Source organism: Acinonyx jubatus, chromosome E1, assembly GCF_027475565.1.
Source record: "Acinonyx jubatus isolate Ajub_Pintada_27869175 chromosome E1, VMU_Ajub_asm_v1.0, whole genome shotgun sequence".
Classification (NCBI taxonomy): Eukaryota; Metazoa; Chordata; class Mammalia; order Carnivora; family Felidae; genus Acinonyx; species Acinonyx jubatus.
The window spans coordinates 59,620,523-59,645,874 of NC_069397.1; the positions used below are offsets into that span (position 1 = coordinate 59,620,523).

General features: G+C 54.4%; 2 protein-coding genes across 4 annotated transcripts; one reads left to right on the plus strand and one right to left on the minus strand.

The window, feature by feature from the left end:
• The first annotated feature begins 5 nt into the window (after positions 1–5).
• HEXD (hexosaminidase D) lies at positions 6–19,609 on the plus strand. Of its 2 annotated transcripts, XM_027052410.2 has the most exons (15): positions 6–139; positions 336–447; positions 718–762; positions 1,840–1,977; positions 7,505–7,614; positions 9,556–9,643; positions 13,898–14,062; positions 14,576–14,759; positions 15,839–15,910; positions 16,227–16,422; positions 16,891–16,973; positions 17,992–18,070; positions 18,148–18,249; positions 18,446–18,535; positions 19,209–19,609. In XM_027052410.2, exons 4-15 carry the CDS (start codon positions 1,879–1,881, stop codon positions 19,447–19,449), a joined length of 1,509 nt encoding a protein of 502 aa, XP_026908211.2. In that variant the 5' UTR covers positions 6–139; positions 336–447; positions 718–762; positions 1,840–1,878; the 3' UTR covers positions 19,450–19,609. The 2 variants fall into 2 exon arrangements, with proteins under 2 accessions (XP_026908211.2, XP_026908209.2); XM_027052408.2 differs by lacking the exons at positions 6–139; positions 18,446–18,535 and having other exon boundaries at positions 313–447.
• A 142-nt stretch (positions 19,610–19,751) lies between these two features.
• LOC106986342 (cytochrome b-245 chaperone 1) lies at positions 19,752–25,333 on the minus strand. 2 transcript variants are annotated; one of them, XM_027052415.2, is made up of 7 exons: positions 25,177–25,333; positions 24,237–24,360; positions 23,318–23,359; positions 22,690–22,763; positions 21,922–22,018; positions 21,269–21,413; positions 19,752–20,937 (listed from the first exon to the last, which is right to left on the minus strand). In XM_027052415.2, exons 2-7 carry the CDS (start codon positions 24,319–24,321, stop codon positions 20,817–20,819), a joined length of 564 nt encoding a protein of 187 aa, XP_026908216.1. In that variant the 5' UTR covers positions 24,322–24,360; positions 25,177–25,333; the 3' UTR covers positions 19,752–20,816. The 2 variants fall into 2 exon arrangements, with proteins under 2 accessions (XP_026908216.1, XP_014939995.1); XM_015084509.3 differs by lacking the exon at positions 25,177–25,333 and adding an exon at positions 24,680–24,974.
• Positions 25,334–25,352: the final 19 nt, after the last annotated feature.

Consider the following 25,352-nt stretch of genomic DNA (forward strand, 5'->3'; position numbering starts at 1 on the left):
AATCGGAGGCCGAACGCCGAGCAGGGCGGGGCGCCGCGGACCTGGCCGCGCACCTCGCCGGACACCCCGCCCACCCGCGCGCCCCGCTCCCGCCTCTCCGTCCTCGGAGCCCGCTCAGCCTCAGAGCCTGCAGTCAGAAGTGGGTCCTCGTCCGCGTGCGCGCCCTCCTGCCGGGCTCTCCGGGCCCTTCTAGAGGTCTCCAAGCCCTCCTCCCGGGGTCTCCGTTTCCTTCCCTGGGGTCCGCACCACGCCTGGGGTGCTGGGCCCGGCTGGTGCTCCGCGCACGCGTACCTCGCGAGGGCCCAGCTGGTGTGCAGCTTTCCGTTTCCGCACAGGACCTCGTCCGGTGGGCGAGAAGGCACCGCTCAACCAGCCCCGCCAGCAGCCTGGTTCCGAAGGAGCGCAGCTACCAGAGAGGTTCATGCGCGAGGACGGAGTCTGGAGAAGGCGAGCACCCGGAAGGAAAATGTTCACACACTTGCTGGTCTGAAAGGCCTGCCCACACTCCCGAAACTGGGCAGCGGAGTGCAGCTCGGGTGCCATTCGGGGTGCCATCAGCGTCGGGTGCACACCCAGCGGAGAGGCTGGCCAGTGACCTCCTGCCCCGGTCTTCGGGATAGTCTCATTTCTGTAGACTTCGTGCAGGAGGGAGCCGGAGCAAAGAGAGTAGCACACTCTTCAGAGATGAAACACTGACTTCTGTTTCTTTTCCTTCAGATTTTGCGGAGATTTCGCGTTGTTAAGCCACCGTGTGAGTTTCAGGTGAGACGTCGGAGCTCGCTTACCTCGGCTTGCAGGGGCGGGAGCAGGGCTTGTCTCTGAACCGGAGGGGATGTGCACACCACCAGTGCACACCCCTCAGCCTGGAAGTGTTTCTTTTAAGTCTGTTCCCTGGAGAATGGAATTGGTCTGTCCGATTTTAAATAATTCAACTTTAAAAGCGGATTTCAGAATGCTTGTTCACAAACTCATCTACCCGGCAGCTGGTAACTTCTTTGTCATTGCGATTGTTTTGAATATAATTTCTTAAAAAAAAAAAAACAAAAACAAAAAAACCAAACCGGTTTCTGTTGCATCAATTTCATCCTGCCTGCTTTATAATAGATTTCTTAAGATTAGGGGTTTGTGAATCCTTTCACAGAATGGGTAGTTTGAATTAGTGGACTGTAAAAATGACCACCATGTAAAGATTTTCTTTTGCTTTTTGCATCTCATCCTCTGTGCTTTTATGTTCACTGGCGGGGAGATTTCAGTCTTTCCCAACTACTTCATTACCCTCTAGATCTTTCCTGTACTTTAACGTAAACTAGTCAGCTCTAATATTCTTGTGGCTCACTTATTTTTCAAATTATCCATGGCCTATTTTAAATCCTAGACAGTTTTCTCTGACCTAGACTTAATTTTTACAGTTTCTTCCTCCGTAACCAAGTTCACTTGGGCTCTAGAATGTAAATGATTTTTAATGCTCTTCAAAGTAAAATAAAATTGAAGGTCATACTGCAGGGCCTGAAAAATGTTTACACCTACCTGTTTTCCCCGCGTGGTACATATAGCTCAAGACAGTCTTTCAAACAAAATTATTTTCCGGCCACTGTGTTATTACAGCCATCTTGTAAGGAAACGAGTGCTGTTCTGTGTTAGGGGCAGATCACGATTAAGTGGCAGAGGTCCCTTTATCTGAACATGAGGTAGATTTCTTGATTCATTTTCACGTTGGTAAAATGAGTTTCCTCCTAGTGGACAAAGCACACCTGGGCGTGTCAGAACAGAAACACAAAGTGTGAGGCCAAGGGGCAAAAAGGAGCCTCTGCCGCTTCTAACTTTGAATTTCTCCACTAGGAAGAAGCGCCCAGACCAGAGATTTTGTCATATGACTTCATGACAAATAGTGAAATGTCAGGTTCTTCACCATTTAAGATGCGATTAGTTCATCTGGACCTTAAAGGAGCTCCACCAAAGGTCTCCTACCTCTCTGAGGTAAGAGCCCCTTTCCCTCTAGTCAGTCTCCCTTGCCTTGGCTTTGGTCTCCAAAGTGGTAAACAGTGTTCTGTAGAAATGTGTATTTAGAGCACAACCATGGGGTTCCAGGCTGGGGCATGATGTTGGCAGCAGCACAACTTTTGAGTTTCCCCCAAATCCCTTTGTAAAACTGAGCAACTAGGATAGCAAAAGGGGGCAGGGGGAACAACAAAAGAAACCCACGGCTTCTTTGCTGTGGGCTGAATTGTGTCCCCAGAAAAGATATGTTCACATCCTAACCACTTGTACCTGTGAGTGTGACCTCATTTGAAAATAGGGTCTTTGCAGTTATAAGCGACATAAGATGAGGCCTTGCAGGAGTAGAGTAGTACTAATCCAATGAGTGACGTTCTTATAAGAAGAGGGAAACGTAGACGTGGGGCACCCTGTGAAGACAGAGGCAGAGATTGGAGGGATGCATCTATAAACCAAGGAACACCAGGACTGCCAGAGACACTAGGAGCTGGAAGAGGCAAGGAAGGGTTCCTCCCTGGAGCACCACCCTGCCCACACTTTGATTTTTGATTTCTGGCTTGTAGAACTCATTGCATTAAGCCACCTAGTTTGTGGTGATTTGATACAGCAGCCTTAGAAAACTAATACCCTCTTCAACAAAAGTAGGTGTGAGGGTGTCCCCATGAACCCCAAGTGGTATAGCCAGACCTCAAAACAGGGTAACACCCATGTGAGATTAGTAACCAGGCAGGCAGTGATGGAGGACAGAGGAAGGAATTCTGACAGGGCCAAGACCAGAGAAGCCAGAAAATTGCCCTGCAAGTACAGGTCCTCCGTGAGAGAAGAACTGTGGAGAGGTTTCACTGGCTGCAATTTGAGAGTGAGTGCAGAAAGACTCAGAAGAAGATGTTGCAGAGGCCCAAGGCTCTCAGAAATACCTTCCAGAAACTTCTAGAAAGACAGCCCCACATTAAAGACAGCAGCGTTGGGAAGAGAATCCACAGTGAGCTGGGCAAGAACATTGAAAGTGGAGCAGAGGAAAGGTTCCAGTGCCAAGAGAAGGGATGCAGAGGCCAAGTGCTGTGGAAGTGGCTGCATGGTGTCTGTAACTCCTGATTCTTCTTGTCACCACAGAGAGGGAGCCCTGGACCGGCCCATCTCCATTCCAAACACAAGAACCTGTTCTTAGGGGCACCTGGAGGGCTCAGGTGGTTAAGCATCTTGGTTTTGGCTCAGGTTGTGATCTCGCAGTTCGTGAGTTCGAGCCCTGCATCAGGCTCTGTGCTGGTGGCATGGAGCCTGCTTGGGATTCTCTCTCTCCCTCTCTCTGCCCCTTCCCCGCTCACATTCTCTCTCAAAATAAACTTAAAAAAAAAAAAAAAACCTCAAAAAAAGAAAAAAAAGAACCTATTCTTAAAAATACAAGAAAACACATCTCATTTAAACCTGAGCAGTAGTGGAAAAAAAATTTTTTTTTTGAAAAGCGGGGGGCGCCTGGGTGGCTCAGTCAGTTGAATGTCCGACTTTGGCTCAGGTTATGATCTCGCAGTTCGTGAGTTCGAGCCCCGCGTCAGGCTCTGTGCTGATAGCTAAGAGCCTGGAGCCTGCTTCGGATTCGGTGTCCCCCTTTCTCTGCCCCTTCCCCACTCGTGCTCTGTCTCTCTGTCTCTCAAAGATGAATAAATGTTAAAAAAAAAAATTAAAAAAAAAAACCTGAGCAGTAGTGGGGCGCCTGAGCGGCTCAGTCAGCTCAGCATCCAACTATTGATTTCACCTCAGGTCATGATCCCAAGGTTGTGGGATTGAGCCCTGCGTCAGGCTCTGCACTGAATGTGTAGCCTGCTTCAGGTTCTTTCTCTCTCTCTCTCTCTCTCTCTCCCCCTCTGCCCCTATCCCTTGCTTGTGCTCTCTCTCTAAAATTAAAAAAAAAAAAAAAAAGGGAAAAAAATAATATAAAAACAGAGGGGGGAACAAAACACGAGAGACTCATAAATATGGAGAACAAACAGGGTTACTGGAGGGGTTGTGGGAGGGGGGATGGGCTAAATGGGTAAGAGGCATTAAGGAATCTACTCCTGAAATCATTGTTGCACTATATGCTAACTAATTTGGATGTAAATTTTAAAAAATAAAATTAAAAAAAATACATAGTATAAATGTAAAAAAAATTTTTTTTTAACTTTTTAAATAAAAAACATGAGTAGCAGAAAAGGATTGTGGTTAAATATCATACACAGGCACTGTAAGAAAAAAGAGAATCATGATCTCAGGAACACCATAATGACAAAGGTGCACCAGGAAGATGTGACCGCAAAGCAGATGAAGCTGTATGTAATATTTCAAAATAAGATAAAAGATATTAAGAAAATGATAGGAGCTATGAGCAAACAGTGTATTCAGAAGTAGAGAAGCCCAGCAAGTAATAGCCAGACAGAAGGGTACAGAGCAACTGCTTACCAGGCTCAGGAATGAATTATGACAAAAAAGGAAACAAAGAGACTAAACTAGAAGGACAGAAGTGAGCAGACACCGTGGAAAGCATACTCTTGGGAAGTAAATAACGAAGAAGAAAATGTCACACATGAAGAGATAAAAAGCGTTGTAACAAATTGATAAATACAGAAGATAAGCAAAGAAGGTCCAGCTCCCCTGCTGCTGGAGCCACTGCCTCAGTGACCTGCTGCTGGGGGGTCGACCACCCCAAAATTAGAGGCTTCAGACAGCAATTCCTTCCGTCTGTTCCTTTGGTCTGGTGGGTGGCTCTGCCGGTCTGCCCCCGTTCCCTCCTGTGTTTGCAGTCCCCTGACGACTAGGAATGCCAGACGGTCCCAGATGGCCTTACATGTCCAGCAGTTAGTGCTGGCTGTCCGCTGGGCCCCTCAGTTCTGCTCCACGTGGGTGCCTGGCCTCACAGAGGGTAGGCCAGCCTCCTGTCTGCACGGCAGTCACAGGGCAGCATTTAGGCTCCAAAGTTGCAAGCCATCCTGGGCCTTGCGTGATTCTTGGTCAAGCAAGTCCATGTCAGCCCAGATTCAAGGCTGGGGGTAGACCCCACCTCTTGATGAGGAAGACGCTGTGTCTCAGCCATGCTCAACAGTCCTCAGAGCAGGGAACCAAAGCAGTGCTCTAGGACAAATGCTCAGAAACTACAATTCAAAAACGCTTTTGTGAAATTAAAGAATACTTGGGTCTGCATGTGGAAAGGGCGTACTGTGTACCTAGGATGACGGACACTAAGGCACCCTTTGGTAAAGGTGTCAGATTAAAGAAAATGAAAATGAACAACTCCTTTGGGCACACAGGAAAAAGGCCCAAGTTCTATATGAGGGAAGGAAAATTAGGCTGGCATCAGATATTTGACAGCAACATTTTATGACAGAAGACAAGGAAAGGACATATTTAAGGTTCTCAAGAAAATGAAACATGAATCAAGGATTTTGTATCCAACCAAAATGGTCTTCATGGTACAAAAGCTACAGACCAGCTATTGTAAACATCCAAGAGAATTTACTGACGAACCACCAGCGGCAGCAGTGGCAGGACTGGAGTAACCAAATAATTGCTGAGAGAAAATTCTGCCCTAAGGAAGCATTCCAGCCAACAGACATGAGGAATGACGTCATTGGAAAGTCACCACCTCACAGTTCCTGTTCAGGGTGCCCTAGGTAATGTCAGTGGTAGTTGAAACCGTTGGGCAGAAGTTCAAGGCATGGGTCTGGCTGATGCCCCTGAACCCACTGATCAGCCTGACATCCCTCCAGGGGAGCAGCCAGACTTGTGATTTCTAGAAACATGTATGAAGTACTCTTGCCAAAAGAATGAAACCTGGATCTAATCTCACCTTCATGTCTAACCGCCAGCACACACGAGAACAGGAAACACATGAAAGGACATCTTAAGAATACCATCCATCAAATCCAAAATTTGGGAAACAGTGCGAAACAAGGGACTCGATTTCCTCAAGAAATAAATTTCAGATTAAAGAAAGGGTACCGTTAAAAATCAGAGAACCTTAAAAAAATCTGTTAGTGCAGTGTGTGGGTGTCATCTGGACTGGGCTTAAGCTGCACGTGAAAAGATTCTAGACATGGGAAAATTGGAACGTGCGTGATTTTAAAGAGTGGTTTGGTTAGGTGGGATAGTTGCTATAGTTGTGCTTGTGTGAAAAGTCTTCGTCAGGGATATGTGTTGAATTATTTATAGGTGAACAATTGTGTTGTCCGGGATTTGCTTAGAAATATTCTAGTCAGGGGGCGCCTGGGTGGCGCAGTCGGTTAAGCGTCATACTTCAGCCAGGTCACGATCTCGCGGTCCGTGAGTTCAAGCCCCGCGTCGGGCTCTGGGCTGATGGCTCGGAGCCTGGAGCCTGTTTCCGATTCTGTGTCTCCCTCTCTCTCTGCCCCTCCCCCGTTCATGCTCTGTCCCTCTCTGTCCCAAAAATAAAAATAAAAAACGTTGAAAAAAAAATTAAAAAAAAAAAAGAAATATTCTAGTCAGAAAAGTGGAAATTAGGTAAAACGATTTTGAGTCTTGACAGCAGGACACAGGGGCCTACTCTGTCATGTGTGTGCATGCTTGTGCGGTTTCACAGTGAAGACCTTCTCCCCAGCTGGGTCCAGTGCCGGACGGAGTGTGTGCTGGGGACAGCCAGGCCGCCCGGCCCCACAGCCTCCCCACCACCCACAACACAGAGGATCACCACCAACCCCAACGGTCGAAGTGCCAAACGGCTGTGGTGGTCAGATGGCCACGACAGGCTAAGAAGGAAACCGGAGGGAAAAATGCCGAGGAAAATGGAAGATACCGAGACCATTATGTCGCGTTATCCACACGCCTGACCTGCGTGAGCTCTTTCCTTTCCACAATCTGTCTACCTCTCTTTGTAATTTGCAGTCTACTACCGATTATGAACTTTCTACAGCTAAGTTTTAGCCCCAGGCTCCTTTGCTCCTTCCATCCAGCTTGCATCAGAATGTCCCCACACTTGTGGAGAGAGAAAGCTTGACAGATACATCAACAGGAGTATTAAAATCTTGTGGAACCCGCAACGACCATCATCCAGGGAGGGGCTGCTATTTCAGATACCTGCAGGAGGCCCCTCCAGCAGCGCCCAAGATGTGTTCTTTTCCACCCTGGCCTTGACATCAGACCAGAAAGAAATCTCAGTTCTGTGTATGGTAGACATGAACTAGTCCTGAAAATCCTTGAGAATAGGAAGTCATACCCTTTGAAATAAAGGTAGAGGAGGAGGTGGGAACATTTCCTGCCACGCCCTCAGCCCCTCGCTGTCCACAGGCTGAGCTGCGCCTCTGCTCCCCAGGTGCAGACCCACCTTGTGTCAAGTGAAGACTTGATGTGGTAGAGAGTTCGATTTGGTGTAACACAAAGTATGTATTCTGGTTAAACGTTTCCAGGAAAAATGTGAATCTCAACTACAACCATGCCCTCGAGCAAGAAGGCAGACCGCATGGGGTACAGCTGTCACCTTCCTTCAGATAGTCGCATCCTCACAGCATCCCTGTTCCCCCAGGTCTTTCCTCTGTTCCATGCCCTGGGCGCCAATGGGCTGCTCCTCGAGTATGAAGATATGTTTCCCTACGAGGGCCACCTGAGGCTGCTGAGGGCCAAGCACGCATACAGGTACCCCAGCCACGGAGAAAGCGGCTGCTTGGGGCCGCCCGGAGGTGTGGGCAGGGCAGGCGAGGGTTTGGCAGTGGTGGGGCAGCCCACGTCTGGCTTTTAAACGCCTGTCTTAGTTGCGAAGATAAAACACACTCACTGAAGAGAATTTGGAAACATTTAGGGGGAGGGTGGAGGATTGGGGAAGGCGGGGGGGTGGGGAAGGGGATGCTGCTCTTTAAGGCCATGGTTGGGACCCTCATCAGGAAAACAAAGATTAAAGGAAAGGGGGTCAGAATCCGTAAAAGTAGATACAGTGCTTGTGGGTGTACCTTGCTGGGCTTTAGAGTTATGGTGTCCATTTTATTATTTTTTTAATGTTTATTTTTGAGCGGGAGGGAGACAGAGGATCTGAAAGCAGGCTCTGTGCTGCCAGAAGACAGCCCAATGTGGAGCTCGAACTCACAAACCATGAGATTATGACCTGAGCTAAAGTTGGGTGTTCAACCCACTGAGCCACCCAGGCGTCCCTAGAGTTACGGTGTCCATGTAAATCAATAACAAATAACCCAAAAGGAAGATGAGCAAAGGATATTAACGGGCAGATCCCCCAAAAGAAATTAAAATGTCCGATAAGCATACGATAGTAATAAAGTAAATTAAAACAAGTCAAACACCATTTTGGCCATCCAATTGGCGAAACTTTTTAACAAGTTCTAATGCTCTGTGTTCACAAGGTCAGAAAAAGCAAACCTCCCACTGGTAGGCTCTGAAGCACCCCACCGCTCTGGAGGGAGGTTTGGCTCTATGTCAGAACTCCCCAAAATGTCCATGCCCCACGCACATGCTCAGAGTGTTAACATTGCAGTGAGGTGTCTTTTCACACTATTCTGTTTTTCTTCAAACAGTGAACACCTTTTGTTTGTTTAGTGTGTTTTTTCAAGTGGAAAAAGTGCTGGGGTACCTGTGAAGCTTGAAAAAGGTCCACTTAAAATCAGTACATTCAGAGAACTGATTAACTGAAGAAATGGTTCAAACACATACAGAAACTGGAAAGCATTTTCTTTTTGAGATAAGTTCATGAACGGCAACTGGTAACGCAGGGGGCAACTAGCCCTCCTGCGTGCTGTCCTCACCACCTGGAGCATTCCTGCCCTCAGGCGTGCTCACAGACGGAAGCTAACTCCCACGGGGCTGAGTCCCGCCACCGCAACCTTGAAGCTCTTTTCTCTTTCCTCTATTAAAGGGGCCACCGGCTTTTCTGTAAAGGGCCAGACAGTCAGGATTTTAGGCTGTGCAGCCCACCTGGCCTCTGTTACAACCACCTGTGGAGCACAGGCAGTCATGGGTGATAATGTAAATGAGTGAGCATGGCTGTGTTCCAATAAAGCTGTTTGTGGGTACTGAAATTCGAATTTCGTATAATTTTTACATGTCATAAAATAGTATTCCTCTTTTGATTTTTCTCAACCATTTTAAACTACAGAGACCATTTTTAGGTCATGGGGCGTGTGAAAACAGGCAGGCAGATTTGTCCTTCAGCCCATCTACCATTCCTGCTCTAGGATATGATTTCTAATTTCTTGTAAAATGACTTGCTTCTTATAGTTTGGGTAAGAATAGCAAGTAAAAAGCAAACTGTTATTTGAGAACATAACAGCATCATTTTCCAAAATTCTAGAGAGCCCTCTCTGAAACCTTAGGCATATCTTTTGTACTTTTTGGAATAGTGACCAATGGCGACCATACCAGTTTCCCAAGGAGAGTCCCCCTGGAGCCTGACAAGGGAGAGGGAACGTGAACAGGAGCATGAGTGTGTGTGTGTGTGTGAACATGGGCTGGGGTGTGAACAGGAGGTGGTGCGAACTGGAGCTCTCGTGTGAATGGGAGGTGTGAATGGGAGCTCTTGTGTGAATGGAGGTGGTGTGAACCTCTCTGGGTGATCGATGTTTGTCTCTCTAGCCCCCCTGAAATCAAAGAGATCCTGCATCTGGCTGCACTGAATGAGCTAGAGGTCATTCCATTGGTACAGACATTTGGACACATGGAGGTAAGTGGGAGGAACAAAGTTTCCTGATACCCAGGTGTTGGGGCTCAGGGGTACACAGGCAGGGAGCAGCTCTTTCTTGCAAGCCCCTGCCCTGCAAACGACCGGAGAGCACAGGACTTTAGATCAGAGCGACTTTGTCCAAGGAATGGTGGGAAAGAGCCAGTGGGGGATGCATGATTCCCATGGAGCCCTGGGGGCTGAGTTGTTTTCCTTTTTAACTTGTATTCATCATTCAATACTGAAAATATTTCCCCAAGCTCTTGTGTGATCTTCGGAAACATTTTTCACGTCTGCATCAAAGATGAAAAGCAAATTAAACGCTTAGTGGCTGCAGGTTCCGTTTTTCCCTCTAACAGATACACCTGCTAGACCCACGGGCAGCCCTTCCTTCCCTTCTCCAGCTGAGCACCGGGACCGCCCCCGCCCCCACCCCCCAGCCCCCCACACCGCCCAGGCCTCTGGCCTCTAACCTTCCTGTGCAGCTCCGTGATGCGCTCTCTGCGCTCCTCACTTCCCACCACCAGGGGCCACAGAGCATCTCCACAGCCCCCCAACCCCACCCCGTCCTCCGAGTCACTAAATGCAGCCACGGGTTCTCGTCCCTTTAACTTGAGTCTCGGGCTTTACGTGGCCCCAGCTGCTGCCTCCCAAACCCCACACTGTTCCAGCCCCCCACTTCTGGCTGTGACGCCACTTCTGCCAGCAGCGTGCTATCCTGTAGCTGCCGCTGGATGTGGCGGTCCCACAGCTTCTCTCGAAACCCTCCCTCCTCACCTCACGCTCTCCCTAGACAATGCGGTGCCCACTCCTGCCTCCCCTCCCCGTGCTCCGTGACCCCCAGACCCAGTCTCCGCTGCCCTGTTCGGCACCCCTCCCACCCCTGCAGTTCGGGCCATCGTGTGCCTTTGCTCCTCAGGCTCTTGAGTTGGCACCTGCTATCCCTGTCTCCACCCTTGTGCGAACTACCGCCTGACCTGCTGGAAGGCCCCCCTAGCGGTGCCCTCTGCCCCTTTCTCTGTCGTTCCAGAGCACAGCCTGGCCCCCCAATCCTGCCCCTTGAGGGGGCCCTTGCGGGGCTCTCAGGGTGCATTTGTTTCCGGGGGCCACTGCAGTAAAGTGTTTCAACCAGGCGACTTGAGACTACGGAAGTGTGCTCTCTCTGTGCTGGAGACCACAAATCCAAAGTTAAGGTGTCCTCAGGTTGGTTCCTTCTGGAGGAGGTCCTTTACCTGTGTTTACGTACCATGAGGACACCCCCTTTGTTTTTTGGGTTTAAAAAAATTTTTTTTAATGTTTATTTATTTTTGAGACGGAGAGACAGAGTGCAAGCAGGGCAGGGGAAGAGAGAGAGGGAGAACGGAATCCGAAGCAGGCTCCAGGCTCTGAGCTGTCAGCACAGAGCTCGATGAGGGGCTCAAACTCACAGACCGCGAGATCATGACCTGAGCCGTAGTCGGCCGCCCAACCGAATGAGCCACCCAGGCGCCCCAGAATACCCACTTTGTGACATAGCTGTATGAGTATTTGCACATTTTGTCTTCTGAACTGTTCAGTTTTTAACGTTCTCTGGACATTCTGGATACAAGTCTGTTAGATGTGTGATTTGCAAGTATTTGCCCCCAATCTGTACTTTGTCATCATCGTCTTAGTGTATCTCAAAGAACAAAAGTCTCTAATTTTGATGAGTCCAGTTTCTCAGCTTTGCTCTGATGGGTCGTACTTTTGGTGTCATTTCTCTGCCAGTCACCAGATCATGAAGATTTTTCCTGTTTCCTTCTAAAGTTCTACATTTGCACACTTCCCACTTGCTGTTATGGTCCGTGTTGACTTAATTCTTGTGTAAGGCCTGAGGTGTAGGGTGAGGTTTATTGTGTTTTGCACATAGCCTATGACCCCTCAAGATGACTGGTCATGCCAGCACCACTGATTGGAAGATTATCCTTTCTTTGGAATTTGAAATTTGGAATTGCCTTTGTATCTTTGTCAAAAACCAGTCGACATTATTTGTGGCCCATTTCTGAACCATATATATTTTTTAATGTACATTTATTTATTTTGAGAGAGAAAGAGCATGGGGAAGGGGGCAGAAAGAGAATCCCAAGCAGGCTCCACACGGCTGTCCTCAGAGCCCAGCGCGGGGCTTGATCCCACCAACCGTGAGATCGCGACCTGAGCCAAAACCAAGAGTCGGACGCTCAAATAACTGAGCCACCCAGGCGCCTCATGCTTCTCCATATATATTTTAGACTAAGTTTATCTGTATGTCTTTAAGAAACCTTGCTGGGATTTTGATTGAAATTGTATCAAGTCTGTAAGTCAACTTGGGGAGAAACTACCTCTACTCTGCTGACTTCTCCGATCTGTGAACAGGCTCTGTCAGCCTTTCCTTATGTTATTATTTCCCAAAGTTTTTTCTTTTCCTGATGTTTTCAGGACTTCCTGTGTACGTTTGCCTTGCTGTAGTGGTTTGGTTAGTAGGACTTCTAGGTCTGGGTTTCTGTGCATTTATCCTGCTTGGGGCTCGTCGAGCTTCTTGGAACTGTAGATTATTTTCATCACTTTTGTGAAGTTTTGGGCCACGTCCTCAAGTGTTTCTGTGTCCATTCTCTCCTCTTGGCCAGGGCTCCCTTCGCATGTGCGTTAGGGCACCTAATGTCACCGCACGAGCTTCTGAGTCTCTTTGTTCTCCCCACCTTTTCTCTGTGTTGTTGAGCCTGAGGAGACTCTATTGGTCTGTCATCCCAATCACTGTTTCTTCTGATGTTTCAAATCTTCTGTGGAGCCCACGAAATGGATTTTCATTTTTCATTATTATAGTTTAATTCTGGGAACATTTTCATAATGGTTTCTTTGAAGTAATTGATAAATCTGACATTTGGGCCCACATCAGTGTTAGTTTCTATCAATTGGCTTTTTCCCTGAGTCTGGGTTCCACTTTCCTGTTTATTGCACATCTCATGATTTTTTGGTTGAAAATTGGACATTTCGGATAATATGTTATAGAGAATCTGACTTTTTCCCCTGCAAGTGGTTGGAATTGCCTGGATTTAATCTGCAGGCCTGTGTCCCCAGCTGTGTGTGGCTACTGATGCCTCTGTGTGTGTGTGTGTGTGTGTGTGTGGGCGCGCGCACGCGCGCGCGCGTTAACGCTTATTTATTTTTGAGAGACAGAGACAGAACATGAAAGGGGGAGGAGCAAAGAGAGGGAGACACAAAATTTGAAGTAGGCTCCAGGCTCTGAGCTGTCAGCACAGAGCCCAACATGGGGCTTGAACTCACAAACCATGAGATCATGACTTGAGCTGAAGCTGGACACTTAACCGACTAAGCCACCCAGGTGCCCCTATATATTATTTAAAAAAATTTTTTAACAGTTTATTTATTTTTGAGAGACTCAGAGACAGAGTACAAGTTGGGGAGGGGCAGAGAGAGAGGGAGACACAGAATCTGAAGCAGGTTCCAGGCTGAGCTCTCAGCACAGAGCCTGACGCAGGGCTAGAATCCATGAACTGTGAGGTCATGACCTGAAGTCAGATACTTAATCAGCTGAGCCACCCAGGCACCCCATAGTGTTTTATTCTAATTTGTATTTTTGCCCTGGCCTCCTAGGGGCCACCCCTCTGTCTTTATGGTTGGTGGTCAGCCAGGGCCCAGGCAGCCGTGTGCTTGAGCCGTCAGGACCCACCCTGTGCTGCAGGCGCTGGGGGCTCTGGGAGTTCACCCAGTCCCCTGCCTCAGCCGTGTGTGCGCGGCTCTCGTTTCCACGGTCACCCATCACATTTCTGGCTGGTGGTAGCCGCCCCCCCCCCCCCCCCACACACACACCATGAGGACCGCAGAGTTCGGGCGACTTTGCCGCCTTCACAGATGGTGGCCCCAGGGGGTCTGCGCTCAGCCAGCGCTGGGTGGTGGGGGGGGGGGGGCGCAGACTCTCTGTTCTTACCACAGTGCTAGCAGGCTTCAGGTGTGGTGTTCACCTTTGGTTCACGTCCAGAGCCCTGAAATGGCTGTTTTGACCAGTGTTCCGTTCTGCACGTGTTCAGGGAAGGACGTGCTGACGTCTGTACCGTACTGAACAGCCCGTGCAGCCTGGTTCTCGTGTTCTTCTCCCAGCCTGGGCAGACTGGGAGGAAAGAGAGTCTCAGCCCGGCCCGCCAGCGCCGTCTTGGGGACCTGGAGCAGGCCCTGCCTGTGACTCTGCAGGGTGGCTGCAGCGTCTGTCACCTCCTGTCACCTCCTGTCATCTCTCCGCAGTTTGTGCTGAAGCACAAGGCTCTCGCTCACCTCCGAGAAGTGGCGCTCTTCCCTAACACCCTGAACCCCCACGAGGCGGAGTCCCTGGCTCTGGTGGGAGCCATGATCAGCCAGGTCATGGAGCTGCACCCGGGTGCCCGGTGGCTCCACGTCGGCTGCGACGAGGTGGGTCCTTCGACAGTTCTTCTGCCTGAGCCTCACCCACTGGGCGTCCCTCCTGCCGCAGCCCCTGCTCCTGGTCCCACTTTGTGGGTTATTCTCTTACGTACAAAAGTAGTCAACATACCAAAGGACGAAGGATAAAGCCAGGTCATCCCTCCCAGCTGACCCGTGACCTCATGCGGGCAGAGCCATGGAGCTGGACGAGGGATGGCCTGTGGCCCGAGACAGCCGTGCTGTCCTCGCCCCCGGCAGGGGCAGAGCCAGCCCCCATGTGCTCTATGTACTTGTTGGCTGGCAGACACTCAGGTTAGCTCGCCTTCAGGCTGCTGTGAATGTTCAGAGGAAACCTTGAGTGGGAGTTAGGTCTCGGTGTAGCAGGAGGGCCCCCCTCACCAGCTCCTCCCCACAGGCAGCTGCCACTGAGATCCATCAGCCATGGCATGAGCGCGGTCTCTCTCCCAAGTGTGTCTGCAGTGAGGCCGGGCGATCCGGAGGCGGGCCTGTGTTTCCTTCCAGGTCTATTATCTTGGAGAGGGTGAGGCCTCGAGACGGTGGCTGCGACAGGAGCATAACACCAAAGCAAGACTGTGTCTGTCCCACATGAAGGCGGTGGCCTGCAACGTGCTGGCCCGGCACCCCGCCACGACGCCACTGGTGTGGGACGACATGCTGCGGGCCATCCCCGAGGACCAGCTCTCAGGTTGGCAGGCCCATCCCCCAGGCTTCTGGTGCCAGGAGTAGGGAGTAAGGAGGCCAGCGGCTCCCAGACCCTGGTCTGGGGAGGGAGGAGCACTCTAGGACCCCTGCCCCGAAGTGCTCTCTCCAGGCAACCCCCTTAGAGCCACTTTCTAGATTTTCTCACACAAAAGGGCCATTCCTCCAGAAGGCATTTTAGAGTCTTGTAGGCGTACAAAGTGATGAGTCTGAATGGAGAGTAGCCATGGGGCCCTAATGGGGGATGGGGGCGAAAGGGTCCCACTGGGCCTTGAGTGTCTGGTGCCTCTAACCGCCTCAGCCTCACACAACCCTGTGGCCAGCCCTGCAGGGGTCGTGGCTGAGGCTCTGGGATGAGCCAGAGACGTACCCCATGGTCCAGTCACAGCCTCGGCCTAGAGCCTAGCCACTGCCCCCACTTCTGCAGGACTGGGGTGTGTCCGTGGCAGCAGCCCTCCCCAGGTGTGGCCACTAGGGTTCTCACTAGGACTAATTAGAATTAAATCCAAGTAGTAATGTGTTCCTACTCCACTAGTCCTAGCGCCCCCACCGTCACACACAGACAGAGCCTTTCCCCCTCGTAGGAAGCTCTGGGACCCCGAGACTGGGGGTTCGCTTTTTACAGAACTCCCAGAGTCTGGTCATTTCCAACGTTGGCTGGCTTCATGGTTGCAACATTTACTGTCAAGAACTCAACTGTTTCGAGTCTGTTCTCAAAATCCACAGCCCGCTGGGGCGCCTGGGTGGCTCAGTCAGTTAAGCTTCTGACTTCGGCTCAGGTCATGATCTCACGGTCTGTGAGTTCGAGCCCCGCGTCGGGCTCTGTGCTGACAGCTCGGAGCCTGGAGCCCGCTTCGGATTCTGTGTCTCCCTTTCTCTCAGCCCCTCCCATAGAGCTCATGCTCTATCTCTCTCTGTTTCTCAATAATAAATGTTAAAAAAAAAAAAAAAAAAAACTCACGCCCCCCTAAACAAGACAGCCTGTGCTCCGTTGTAATGCAAGGCCTGTGGGCAGCCAGGATGTGTCCAGACGGGCCTCAGCTCACAGCCTCTCTCTGCCCCCAGCATCAGGGGTGCCACAGCTGGTGGAGCCCGTGCTCTGGGACTACGGGGCCGACCTGGACATCCACGGCAAAGGTTAGTGACCTGGCCACGGCCTCTGAGACCCTGGAGCCCTGGCGGCCCAGGGGCTTGAGGTTCATCAGAATCCTGCTAACCGCCTCAGCTTCCACTCAGGCCCCTCCCACGGGAGCCCCGGGAGCCCCCTGGCACACGTCCCGTCGCGGGTCACACCGGGATAGCCTGTCCTCTGTGGTATTTCCCACGAGTCTCTTCTCTCACTGAGATTTAAGCCCGCCCGGTTGTGGGCTCCTCCTGGCTTCTCAGTGTCTGGACTCTGCGGCCACGGCCCCTCGGGCCCCGGGCCGGTCACACCGCACACTCTCTCACTCAGCTCTCCTCATGGAAAAGTACCGCAGGTGCGGTTTTCTCCGGCTGTGGGCCGCCAGTGCCTTCAAGGGGGCCACAGGGGCGAGCCAGGCCCTGACCCCTATCGAGCACCACCTCAGAAACAATGTGCAGTGGCTGCAGGTGGCGGCCAGCGGGCCCGCAGACATGCTGCAGGGCATCGTCCTGACCGGCTGGCAGAGGTAAGGCCACACAGGCCCCGGGGAAGCTCCCGGGCCGACCTGCTCGGAGGGTCGACGCAGCGCTGCTGCCCGGGACGACCACCCCTCCGTGGCCCATCCATTCTGGGCCTCAGTCAGAGGGGAGGCGCCTGGGCGCCTCACACCCCACGGCCAGCCAGCCCCCAGACTCTGCAGAGGGCCACTTCGGCAGCCCCGCCTCCAGGGGGCCACACGTGACTCGTCTCACGTATGGCGGGCATGGGGACAGATTTTGGCTCCTTGGGGATTTCACAGCATTTGAAAAGCGGAGCGGCACGTGAACCCCTCCTCCGGACCAAGGCCTGGTCCATTGCTGCGCCCGGGAGGGCAGAGGCGGAGGCAGCTGCGGGCCCCCAGGCAGGGCCTTCTGGGTGGGATGTTTCCAGAGGCAGCAGCCAGCTCGGTCTCGTGTGCAAGCAGGAGCTGAGCGCCCCTCTCCCCTGCACTTAGGTACGATCACTTCTCCGTGCTGTGCGAGTTGCTGCCCGTGGGAATCCCGTCCCTGGCCGTCTGTCTGCAGTCGCTCCTACACGGTACGGTCTCCTGCTCCTCCCGGGTGGCGGGAGTGCCTGATGCCGCCGACTGTATCTCCTTGGGGCCGGACTCTGGTCTTTCACACCAGCAGAGGGGGGCTCAGCCACCCCCCCCCCCCACCCTGCTGCCCCCAGAGAGCCCGTGAAGGAAATTCACCATGGGCGAGGTGCAGAAAAGGGCCCTTGCTATGTAAATCCACTGAATGCCCAGGCTGGCCCCAGCACTTGCCACTTTGGCAGAGACGGGGACTCGCAGGTGGCACAGAACCACGTGCACCTGAACCACAGGACTGCTTGGCGCACGTGGTGCTGGTGCAGAGAGGCGTGGGAGGCCCTGGGGGCAGCAGGCCCGGCTCCCAGACTGCGTGCAGGCTGCCTGCAGCAGGAAAAGCACAGACACCCGCCCTCCGTTCTATCCGATGGCTTCTGAAGCGGTGGTTGTGAACCGCTGGGAGGAAGGCACAGGGACACCCCAGCGGAAACCCCGTTCATGCTGGGCGCTGGCTTCAGCTTCCCTGCTCTGTGGAGGGCACTGCTGCTGTGGAGCCCTCCACCCTCCGCGGACACAGGCCTCCTGCCCTCCCAGCTGGCGCCCTCCTGCACCAGTGGCATGTGTCCACCCACACTGACGTGGAGCCCGGCCCACAGTGGTGCCTGCAGGCCTCTCTGGTTCTTTCCAGTTGCTCGGGACGGCTCCTCGTGTGAGAAACCACACTTGCCGGGTGCTGCGTGCACCCGGGACACCGTGGGGGCGCCGGAGGCACAGCCGGCGGTCTCCCGAGGGGTGTCGCTGCTCTTGATTCTCTGTTTTCTTGTTCTTAGCATAATGAGCCCGTTTTCATGTGTTTAATAAGAAGCCACGGGCCCATCTGTCCCCGAGGTCTCCTTGGGGCTGGCACCTGCATGCTGGCCTCCTTGGCCACTTTGCCCACCACCAGGCCAGCACCGTGGCACAGGGCCCCTGCCTCGCTCCCCTCCGGAGGCCCCTCCAACCACCTCCATCCATGGTTGGTTGCAGGAGGCTTTACCGAAGACGTTAAAGCAAGAGTGGAGAACTTTCTTGGGATCTCAAGCCTAGAAATAACTGATCTTATGAGGTAACCTGCCCACCCCCAGCCCTGCCTCTGCCCTCGCACTCTGTGGACCCGTCTCAGCACGGTGGCTCTCCGTGCAGCGAGGGGGCCGGCTCCTTCCCCGGCAGCGACATCCTGGCCCTCGTCACGCACGTCGGCCTCCACCTGCGCAGCTCTGTGGACACGCTCCTGGAGAGGGACAGGTGAGCAGGCAGGGGCTGAGCCCCACCCCGCACTCCCCCCGGGACAGGGTGAGGGTGGTCACAGACAGACTTCCGGGGGCAAGCAACTGTTTAAAATGCCTCCCAGACTCCTAAGTTTTTTACAAGTATGATCTTAAAACCACCGTGAGGCAGACACGTCAGCTGCAGCGGGCCTGCCTGTGCGGACTGCCTGCAGGTACGTGACCGGCTGGTTCAGCCCCTATCACCGCGGGCGGAAGCTCATCCACCCGGTCATGGTCCAGCACATCCAGCCCCAGGCGCTCAGGTAGCCGCCCCCTCCCCGCGGTGCCCACCCCCAGGGCTGCGCGACCTCTGCCGCCTGATGACAGCTTTCTGTGGCCACTGGCTTTGAACTAAGACAAGCTCTGTAGGTATTGCAGCCACGAATTCCTAGGTGAGTCAGCTTTGCTGACTGCTGTGCCTTCAGTGTTAGAGGCTGGGCCATTCCCACCTAAGAAGGTGAGGGCCCAGGGCTCATCATGGAGCCAGACCTGCTGGAGACCTGTCCTGGCCTTGCTGCTGCCGCGTGCCCCACATCCCCTCCCCCCCCCACCAGCACCGTGGGGACAGAGTCCCAGCCAGCCAGCCAGCCCCCCTGCCCCCGGGCTCTCCTGGCTCACAGCTCTGAGCCAAGGCCAACTCAGTGTCCACGCAGGGTTAGATGCCATCAGATGCTGTCAGGTTCACACATAAAGAAAAACCCTGCCAGCTAGATGTAAAGAGCCTTCCAGTTTTAGATGTGAAAACACAGTAGTCACTCATTTATCCCCAACAACACTGTGAGGTGAGCACTAATAGCCATGTTTCATGGATGGGCAAACTGAGGCACAGAACCATACCGACCTGTGGGGTCGTTCGGAATGTGAGCGTAGCGCACAGGCTGAGCTGTCACCCAGGGGTGCCCGGCAGGCGGGCTCACCACGGGCACTGGTCCTCAGCCTCCTGGCCAGGTGGAGCACCTTGGTGCAGGAGCTGGAGGCCGCCCTGCATCGTGTCTTCTACCCGGACGCCGTGGAGGAGTGGCTGGAGGAGAACGCGCGGCCCAGCTTGCGGCGGCTGCAGGCTTTGGTGCAGGACCTCAGGGAGGCGGCCGGCGCCGGCCCCAGCCCCAGCCCACACTCGGGTCAGGACCCCGGAGGGGAGGGGCCGAACCTGAGCCATCCCCTGGGGCCCCCCTAGGTCTGCCAGGCGCCTGGGACTGCCGGCCACAGGCAGCACCCACGGCGCGGACCGCCGTCGTTGGAAAGGCCGATGGAAGGCATGATGTGCCGCGCCTACTTGCTAGTCTGCGTGGGAGCTTCAGCTCTTTTGAAATAAAGGGAGTGGAAGCTAGAACTGCCATGGATCTGGCTGGCTGCAGTCAGGCCTGCGCAGGGGTCCAAGACCCTCCTCACCCCGGGGGCCCAGCAAAGGTGGGGGGGGGGGAGCCGCCTCCAGAGTACAGAGCATCTATCGTCTGGGATGAACACACCACAAACCCATTACGACGTTTCATACTTTATTTTAGAAAAAGGCTTTGACTTGACCACTTAAAAACCTAACTTTGGCTTGTATAAATGACTGTGTCCTCAAATCAGGGCTAGTTGGCGGCCACCATGGAGAAGAGGGAGTGTCTTGTTTCTCTCGCTTCCTAGAAACTACTGTCCTCACTCACCCAGGGCCTGGGGACACTGCAGTGCTCTGTGTCCTGACCATTCCTAGACACAGCCTCCTGAGGGCCTGCTCAGAGGTGCCCTCGCCGCCCTGCGGCCCTGGGCCCCACTGAGGGGCAGCTGTGGGCCCAGCCCACCTCTTGCCTGGGTTCAAGAAGCTAGGACCTGATTCTTAAGGGAGATGCCCTGGCTTAGGCCTACCGTGAAGCCAGGAGAGCCTCCTCTTGACCAGCAGGCTTCGCCTAGGCTGAGGTCTTCTCTGCCCTGTGACAGCCCAGCCGTGATCCTGGGTGGAGACTGCTGTCTGTGGGCTGGGGAGGTCTCAGGCGTGGCCACAGTGCACACAGCCAGACAGGACCCTCGCCATCTGCCCTGGGCCCTGCAGACCCTGGGCAAGGAAGGACCTCTCTAACCAATGAGGACATCCAGCCGGGGAAGGGAGGTTGTGTGTAGGGAGCACTGGGATTCCTGGGGACAACACGCCAGCATGGGCATCCTCAGAGCCTGACCCAGCTGCTGGCCCTGTGCTCACCTGCTGCACCGGGGGGTTGAACAGCTCGGGGGGAGCCAGTGCTGGCAAACCTTCCTCCCCACCCTGGGGAGCCTGGGCATCCTTCCCATTCCAGAGACCCGGTCCCCACGCTGCCCAGGCTGGAGCCGTCCGATGCCAGGAAGAGGCAGATCTGAGGCTCATGCCCTCCCCGGACACCTCAAAGCCCGCAGAGGAAGTCCAGCCTGTGGCGTCCTCAGAGGACAGAAGCAAGCAGCAGGAATGGCTGAGGGTCCCACCCCGGGGCTGCCAGGGACACAGCCAGGCGCTGGAGGAAGACTTGCTGGTGGCCCAGGAGGCCCACGAGGGTGCCACCAGAACCAAGGCCAGGGGCTCTGCGGGCGTCAGCTCTGGCTCCCGGGACCATCAGCCTCACTGTCACTGCTCTGAGACAGCTCCACGGGGCTCTCAAGGCGGTGCAGTTCCAGGAAGGTTGCAATAAGCTTGGCAATGGCTTCCACGTCACTGGGCCGGGCAACAACAGGAGGGGCAAGTTACCCCGGCAGAGGTGCTGGCCAGGAAGACCACACCTACCTCCTGCCGGACCGCCCACTTCCAGGACGTGGTGCCTTCTGGCCCCGACCCTCCCGTGACCCCAGACCTCTGTCCTCAAGGAGACCCTTCTGTCCCTGTGGGGACTTCCAACATTCCCCTAGTGGCAGGGACAGTCCATGTTTCCCCAAGTCCCCTCCCTGTGCCCTGCCGTGCTGGGCAGTCCACTGTGAGGGCCACCTGATGGGGGTGAGGGGCACAGGCAGCCAGCCCTGGCCAAACGAGTCCCCTGCCCACGGCTTACCTGCGGTGACCCATGATGGCACTCTGGGTGAGGGGGTGGGAAAAGCCCGTCACAAGCCGCAGCACCACCACGTAGCCCTTCCCGAAATAGCGGACCTTCTCCTCCTCCACGTTCACGTCCCGGATGTCATTCAGTAGGACCACCACTGCGGGGGAGCTGGTCAGCGTCTGCATTCTGCCTACCTCCCGCCTGCCCCTCCTGCCTGTGTGCTGGGCACAGCCACTTCGAGGCTACCGTACAGAGACCCTCATCACTGGTCAGTGACCACAGCGCAAGGTTGGGCCACTGGCATTGTCTGGGCATCTAGCACTCCTGCCGGCCCCTTGAAAACTCTACCCGTGCCCTCAAGCGCATCAGGGAGGAGCTGAGCGCTATTTTGCCCATCTTTCTGCTCCATCTTCCCCCAACTGCTGAAAAATGCCTTCCTGGTCCCTGACGGCTGGCCACTGAGCTAGGGGCTACCCGGCAATGTCTGGGGACACCCTGTGTCCACCAGGCAGGGCAAAACCCCAAGTCACTGAATGGCCAGCTTGGACCCACCCCACTTCCAGGCCTTAGGCCTGGTCTCTGTTTTCCACTCACCACCCTCCATCCAGCCGGGGGCAGCCGGCCTCCCGCCACACCCCAGGTCCTGTGCGCTCCCTGTGCCTCACCTTGGTCGTGACCAGCTCGGAAAAGAGTCAGCAGCTTCTTATACAAGCTGAACGTCTTCAGCACAACCTTCCCGGTGCCCTTGTTGAAGACAGCTTCCTGGAAAACCGGCCAGAAGGTGATCACCTGGCTGCTGGCCTCTCTGCAAGCCAGCCACACACAAAATTTCCAGAGAGGAGGCCCGGACTCGCCAGAGCAGACGCTCAGGAAGACACCCAGCTGAAACCCAACCCTGACGGCCAAGTGCTCTGCCAGAGCCAAACACCTGCCGCCAGATGCTCTCGTGCTCCTGTCTGTTGGGAGCACGGGACCAGGGTGTGTAGAGAGAGAGAGGGGCATCAAAGCAGGTGCTCTCTGCAAGCAAAAGAGAAGTAAGCACAGCAGCTGAGGTTGTCAAACAAAAGCATGGAGGTCAAAGGTCGGAGGTCAGAGAGCAACGCTGGGTCATGCGGTTCCTCATGAAGGGGACAAAGGCACAGGGGAGGTTGTTGGCCACCAAGGGAGACAGACATTAGCCACCGAGGGAGCCCATCATTCTATTCTGTGCTATGGCAACACTCAAGAGTAAAGAATTTCGGTGCAAACAGTCACGAAGAGCTTCTAGGAGAAAAACAGCTTCAGGAGATTTCCCTGCCCAGGAGCTGAACGCCACTAGCCAGAAACCACTAAGCTAAAAGTTCAGGCCTCAGAGCCTCTCCGTCTGCTGTGACGCCCACGTGGGGAAGCCCGGAGCAGAAACACCTGAGCGCCCTTGCCTGTGCTGACCTTACCTCCCAGTCCTCCAGGTTCTGCACGGCCACGAACAGGCAGCCAGTAACGTAGAAGAGTTTCCAGCCCAGACTATCTGAGGAGCAAACACAGGACGCAGCCAGGTGAAGGGCAAAGGCCATGAGGGGCCCCGCCCCAGTGGACACTGGGCAGGAGTGGTGTCTGGGGCTGGCTGGCTGGCTGGCTGCCCGTGCCTGCAAGGAACCCTGGCCCAGGACGGCCAGCCAGCTCTGGGTGCCCTCAGCTCCCCCTCCAGTGTCTACTGGAGACAGAGAAGTTGGGCTGGCATAGCCTGTGACAATGGAGGGGCAGGAACTTACAGGGGGGCTGCGAGTATGGCTCAGCCTGCACCGGAACATCAGGCTGGCACAAGAGAGCACCTTTTTGCAGAATATTTCATGACACAGGAAAATGCTCCAGATATAAGGGGAAGGCACAGGCTTCATGGCACAGGCATACTAGGAAAACCACACCAGTGCACAGAGCTGGGGCTACAGAGGCAGGGGCGCCAATTCCAAAGGCTATGCCTCAGTGGGTCACGAATGAAGGGTTTTGTTTCTTTGCTCTATTTCCCAAACGGCAGAGGAAGTTACTTTGCGGGGCAGGGGGTGAGCAGATGAAGCACCTCACCTCCACTGTAGTAGGCGGCAGCCAGGCCAATAGACAAGATTCCTGCAAAGAGAAAAGAAAGCAGGTGCCTCCGTATTGGGCCACCACCAGCCCAGAGCCCCCTCCTCCCAGGAGCCCCAGGCCCAGACAAGCAGGCCTTTCGGGGGCCAGGGATGGCTGCAGGTGGGGAGCAGGGGGACAGAAGACCACCAGGCTCACAAGTGGGGGAAACACACTGTATGTTAAGTAACTACAATTTAAATTAAAAAAAAAAAAATTTGTTTTTAAGTGGGGGAAACATCCAGGGAGTACACTCGGAAACATGGCAAATGCCATTCACAGTGTTCCCTGGACACGCTTCTCTACTCAAGTTTCCAGGGCTGAGTGGGAACCAGACAGAGGAACCTGCCAACAGCATGTGGTGTGGAACGAACACAAGACATATATAAAGTTCACTACGTGGCACATGAGGCAGAACAGGCAAGAGGCCACATGCAGGGTGACGGGAAAGATGAACCGGAGACCACTGCTGATGGCACAGCCATTCCAGCCCTCACTCCTTGGATCCCACCAACACAGCACAGTCGGGTGCAGGACCCTCGGAAAGACGGCGCCAGGGACGGAGAGAAAACAGGAATGAACTGTGGCCTATCACGTGAGCCTGCAACATACACCTGCAAGCAGGTGTACGAAAGCAAGTAAAAGGGGAACGGCAAGACCTCAGAAGAACACACACAGTAGGAGAAGCTAAGTGGTGAAAAGGGGGCTGTGGGAATTCTCTGCAAAGGCATGCACAGAGAGTAAAGGCTGGGAAGATACAAAGCAACAAAACAGTTGCTATACTTGGGGGTAACGGAACAAAGGAAGAACAATTTAGTTTCATTTTCATCTTTTTTTAAAGGTAGATTTTTAACTTGAGGGAAAACATGGAAATTCTTACCAACAAGCAGAGACCAGGACCTGATGCCTGGAGCCCTCTTCAGATGGAGGCAGGAGCTGGTGCGTGACTCCACCTGCATGTACATCCCTGGACCGCGAGGGCACCACTGTCAACAGGAGACGGGCTGCGGACGGGCAGACAGACAAATGGAGTCCTCCCGCCACTGTCTGCACACAAGCGCCCAGCTCCTCCCCAGGAAGGAAGCCTGGGCACCGGTGGAACCAGTCAGCTTGTGCCCACGGCCATTTCTGCAGCCCCCAGAGACCCTTTCTTTTTCAAGGCCCTTCTCTGCCCAGTTACACCGACTGGACTGGGGCTACCTGCCCTGCTCAGACTCGCAAAGCGTCAACAGGCACCTGACCGCCACCTGCCCCCGTCCAACTTGGAAACCGTTAGCCCTCCGCAGTGTGCATTCAAGCTTCTGACACCGCAGCAGAACCCACCAGCTCGCCCTCATTTCCCTGTGCCGGCCTCCACCAAGAAAGGGAAGTGAAGGCTCGCGGTAGCTTGAGTACGCCCTGGCGTTGGCCGAGAAAGCCACTCTAACGATCCCCTCCGGCCGCTGGGACAACAGGCTATGCAACGGAGGGTCAGGACGAGCACAAGCATCTGCTGAGTAAATGCTGCGCCGAGCGGCCTAACTGCCCCGAAGACCGCAGCCCCCGCAAAGCACTACTCGAGGGACCCAGCTCGTGAGTGGCTTTGCAGAAACTCCAGGAAGGTCAAATCAAGCATCTGACAGTAAAGGGTGCATTCAATCGACACACCCAGGTCCTAGATCTTGGACCACCACTGGGCTGCCCCCGACCCCCACAGCCAGGCCCTGCGCGCTCGGCCCGCTTCCCGCAGCTCCAGGACGCCCTGGAACCCAGGCGTGGCCAGCCCGCGCCACCTGCAGCCCGCCCGCAGCCCTCGACGGTGGCCCGACCCCCGACCCTACCGAGCGCACGACCCGGCGGGCGCGAGCGCAGGGCCGGGACCTCGCGGCGGACAACCAGCCGCCGACTTCCGGGGTCGGGGGTGGGGCGACTGACTTCCGGACTGCCAGGGGCGGGGCGGCACCGACTTCCGGACTGCCGGGAGCTGGGGTACCCACTTCCGGGCTTGGGGGCGGGC

Coding starts and splice junctions, on each gene's coding strand:
- HEXD (XM_027052410.2), top strand. CDS start 1,879: ATGACAAATAGTGAAATGTCAGGTTCTTCACCATTTAAGATGCGATTA. Junction 16,423..16,890: donor GTCCTGACCGGCTGGCAGAG/GTAAGGCCACAC, acceptor CCCTGCACTTAG/GTACGATCACTTCTCCGTGC. Junction 18,071..18,147: donor GAAATAACTGATCTTATGAG/GTAACCTGCCCA, acceptor CTCTCCGTGCAG/CGAGGGGGCCGGCTCCTTCC.
- LOC106986342 (XM_027052415.2), bottom strand. CDS start 24,321: ATGTACATGCAGGTGGAGTCACGCACCAGCTCCTGCCTCCATCTGAAG. Junction 23,360..24,236: donor GTCCTGGTCTCTGCTTGTTG/GTAAGAATTTCC, acceptor TTCTCTTTGCAG/GAATCTTGTCTATTGGCCTG. Junction 22,764..23,317: donor TGCCGCCTACTACAGTGGAG/GTGAGGTGCTTC, acceptor TTTGCTCCTCAG/ATAGTCTGGGCTGGAAACTC.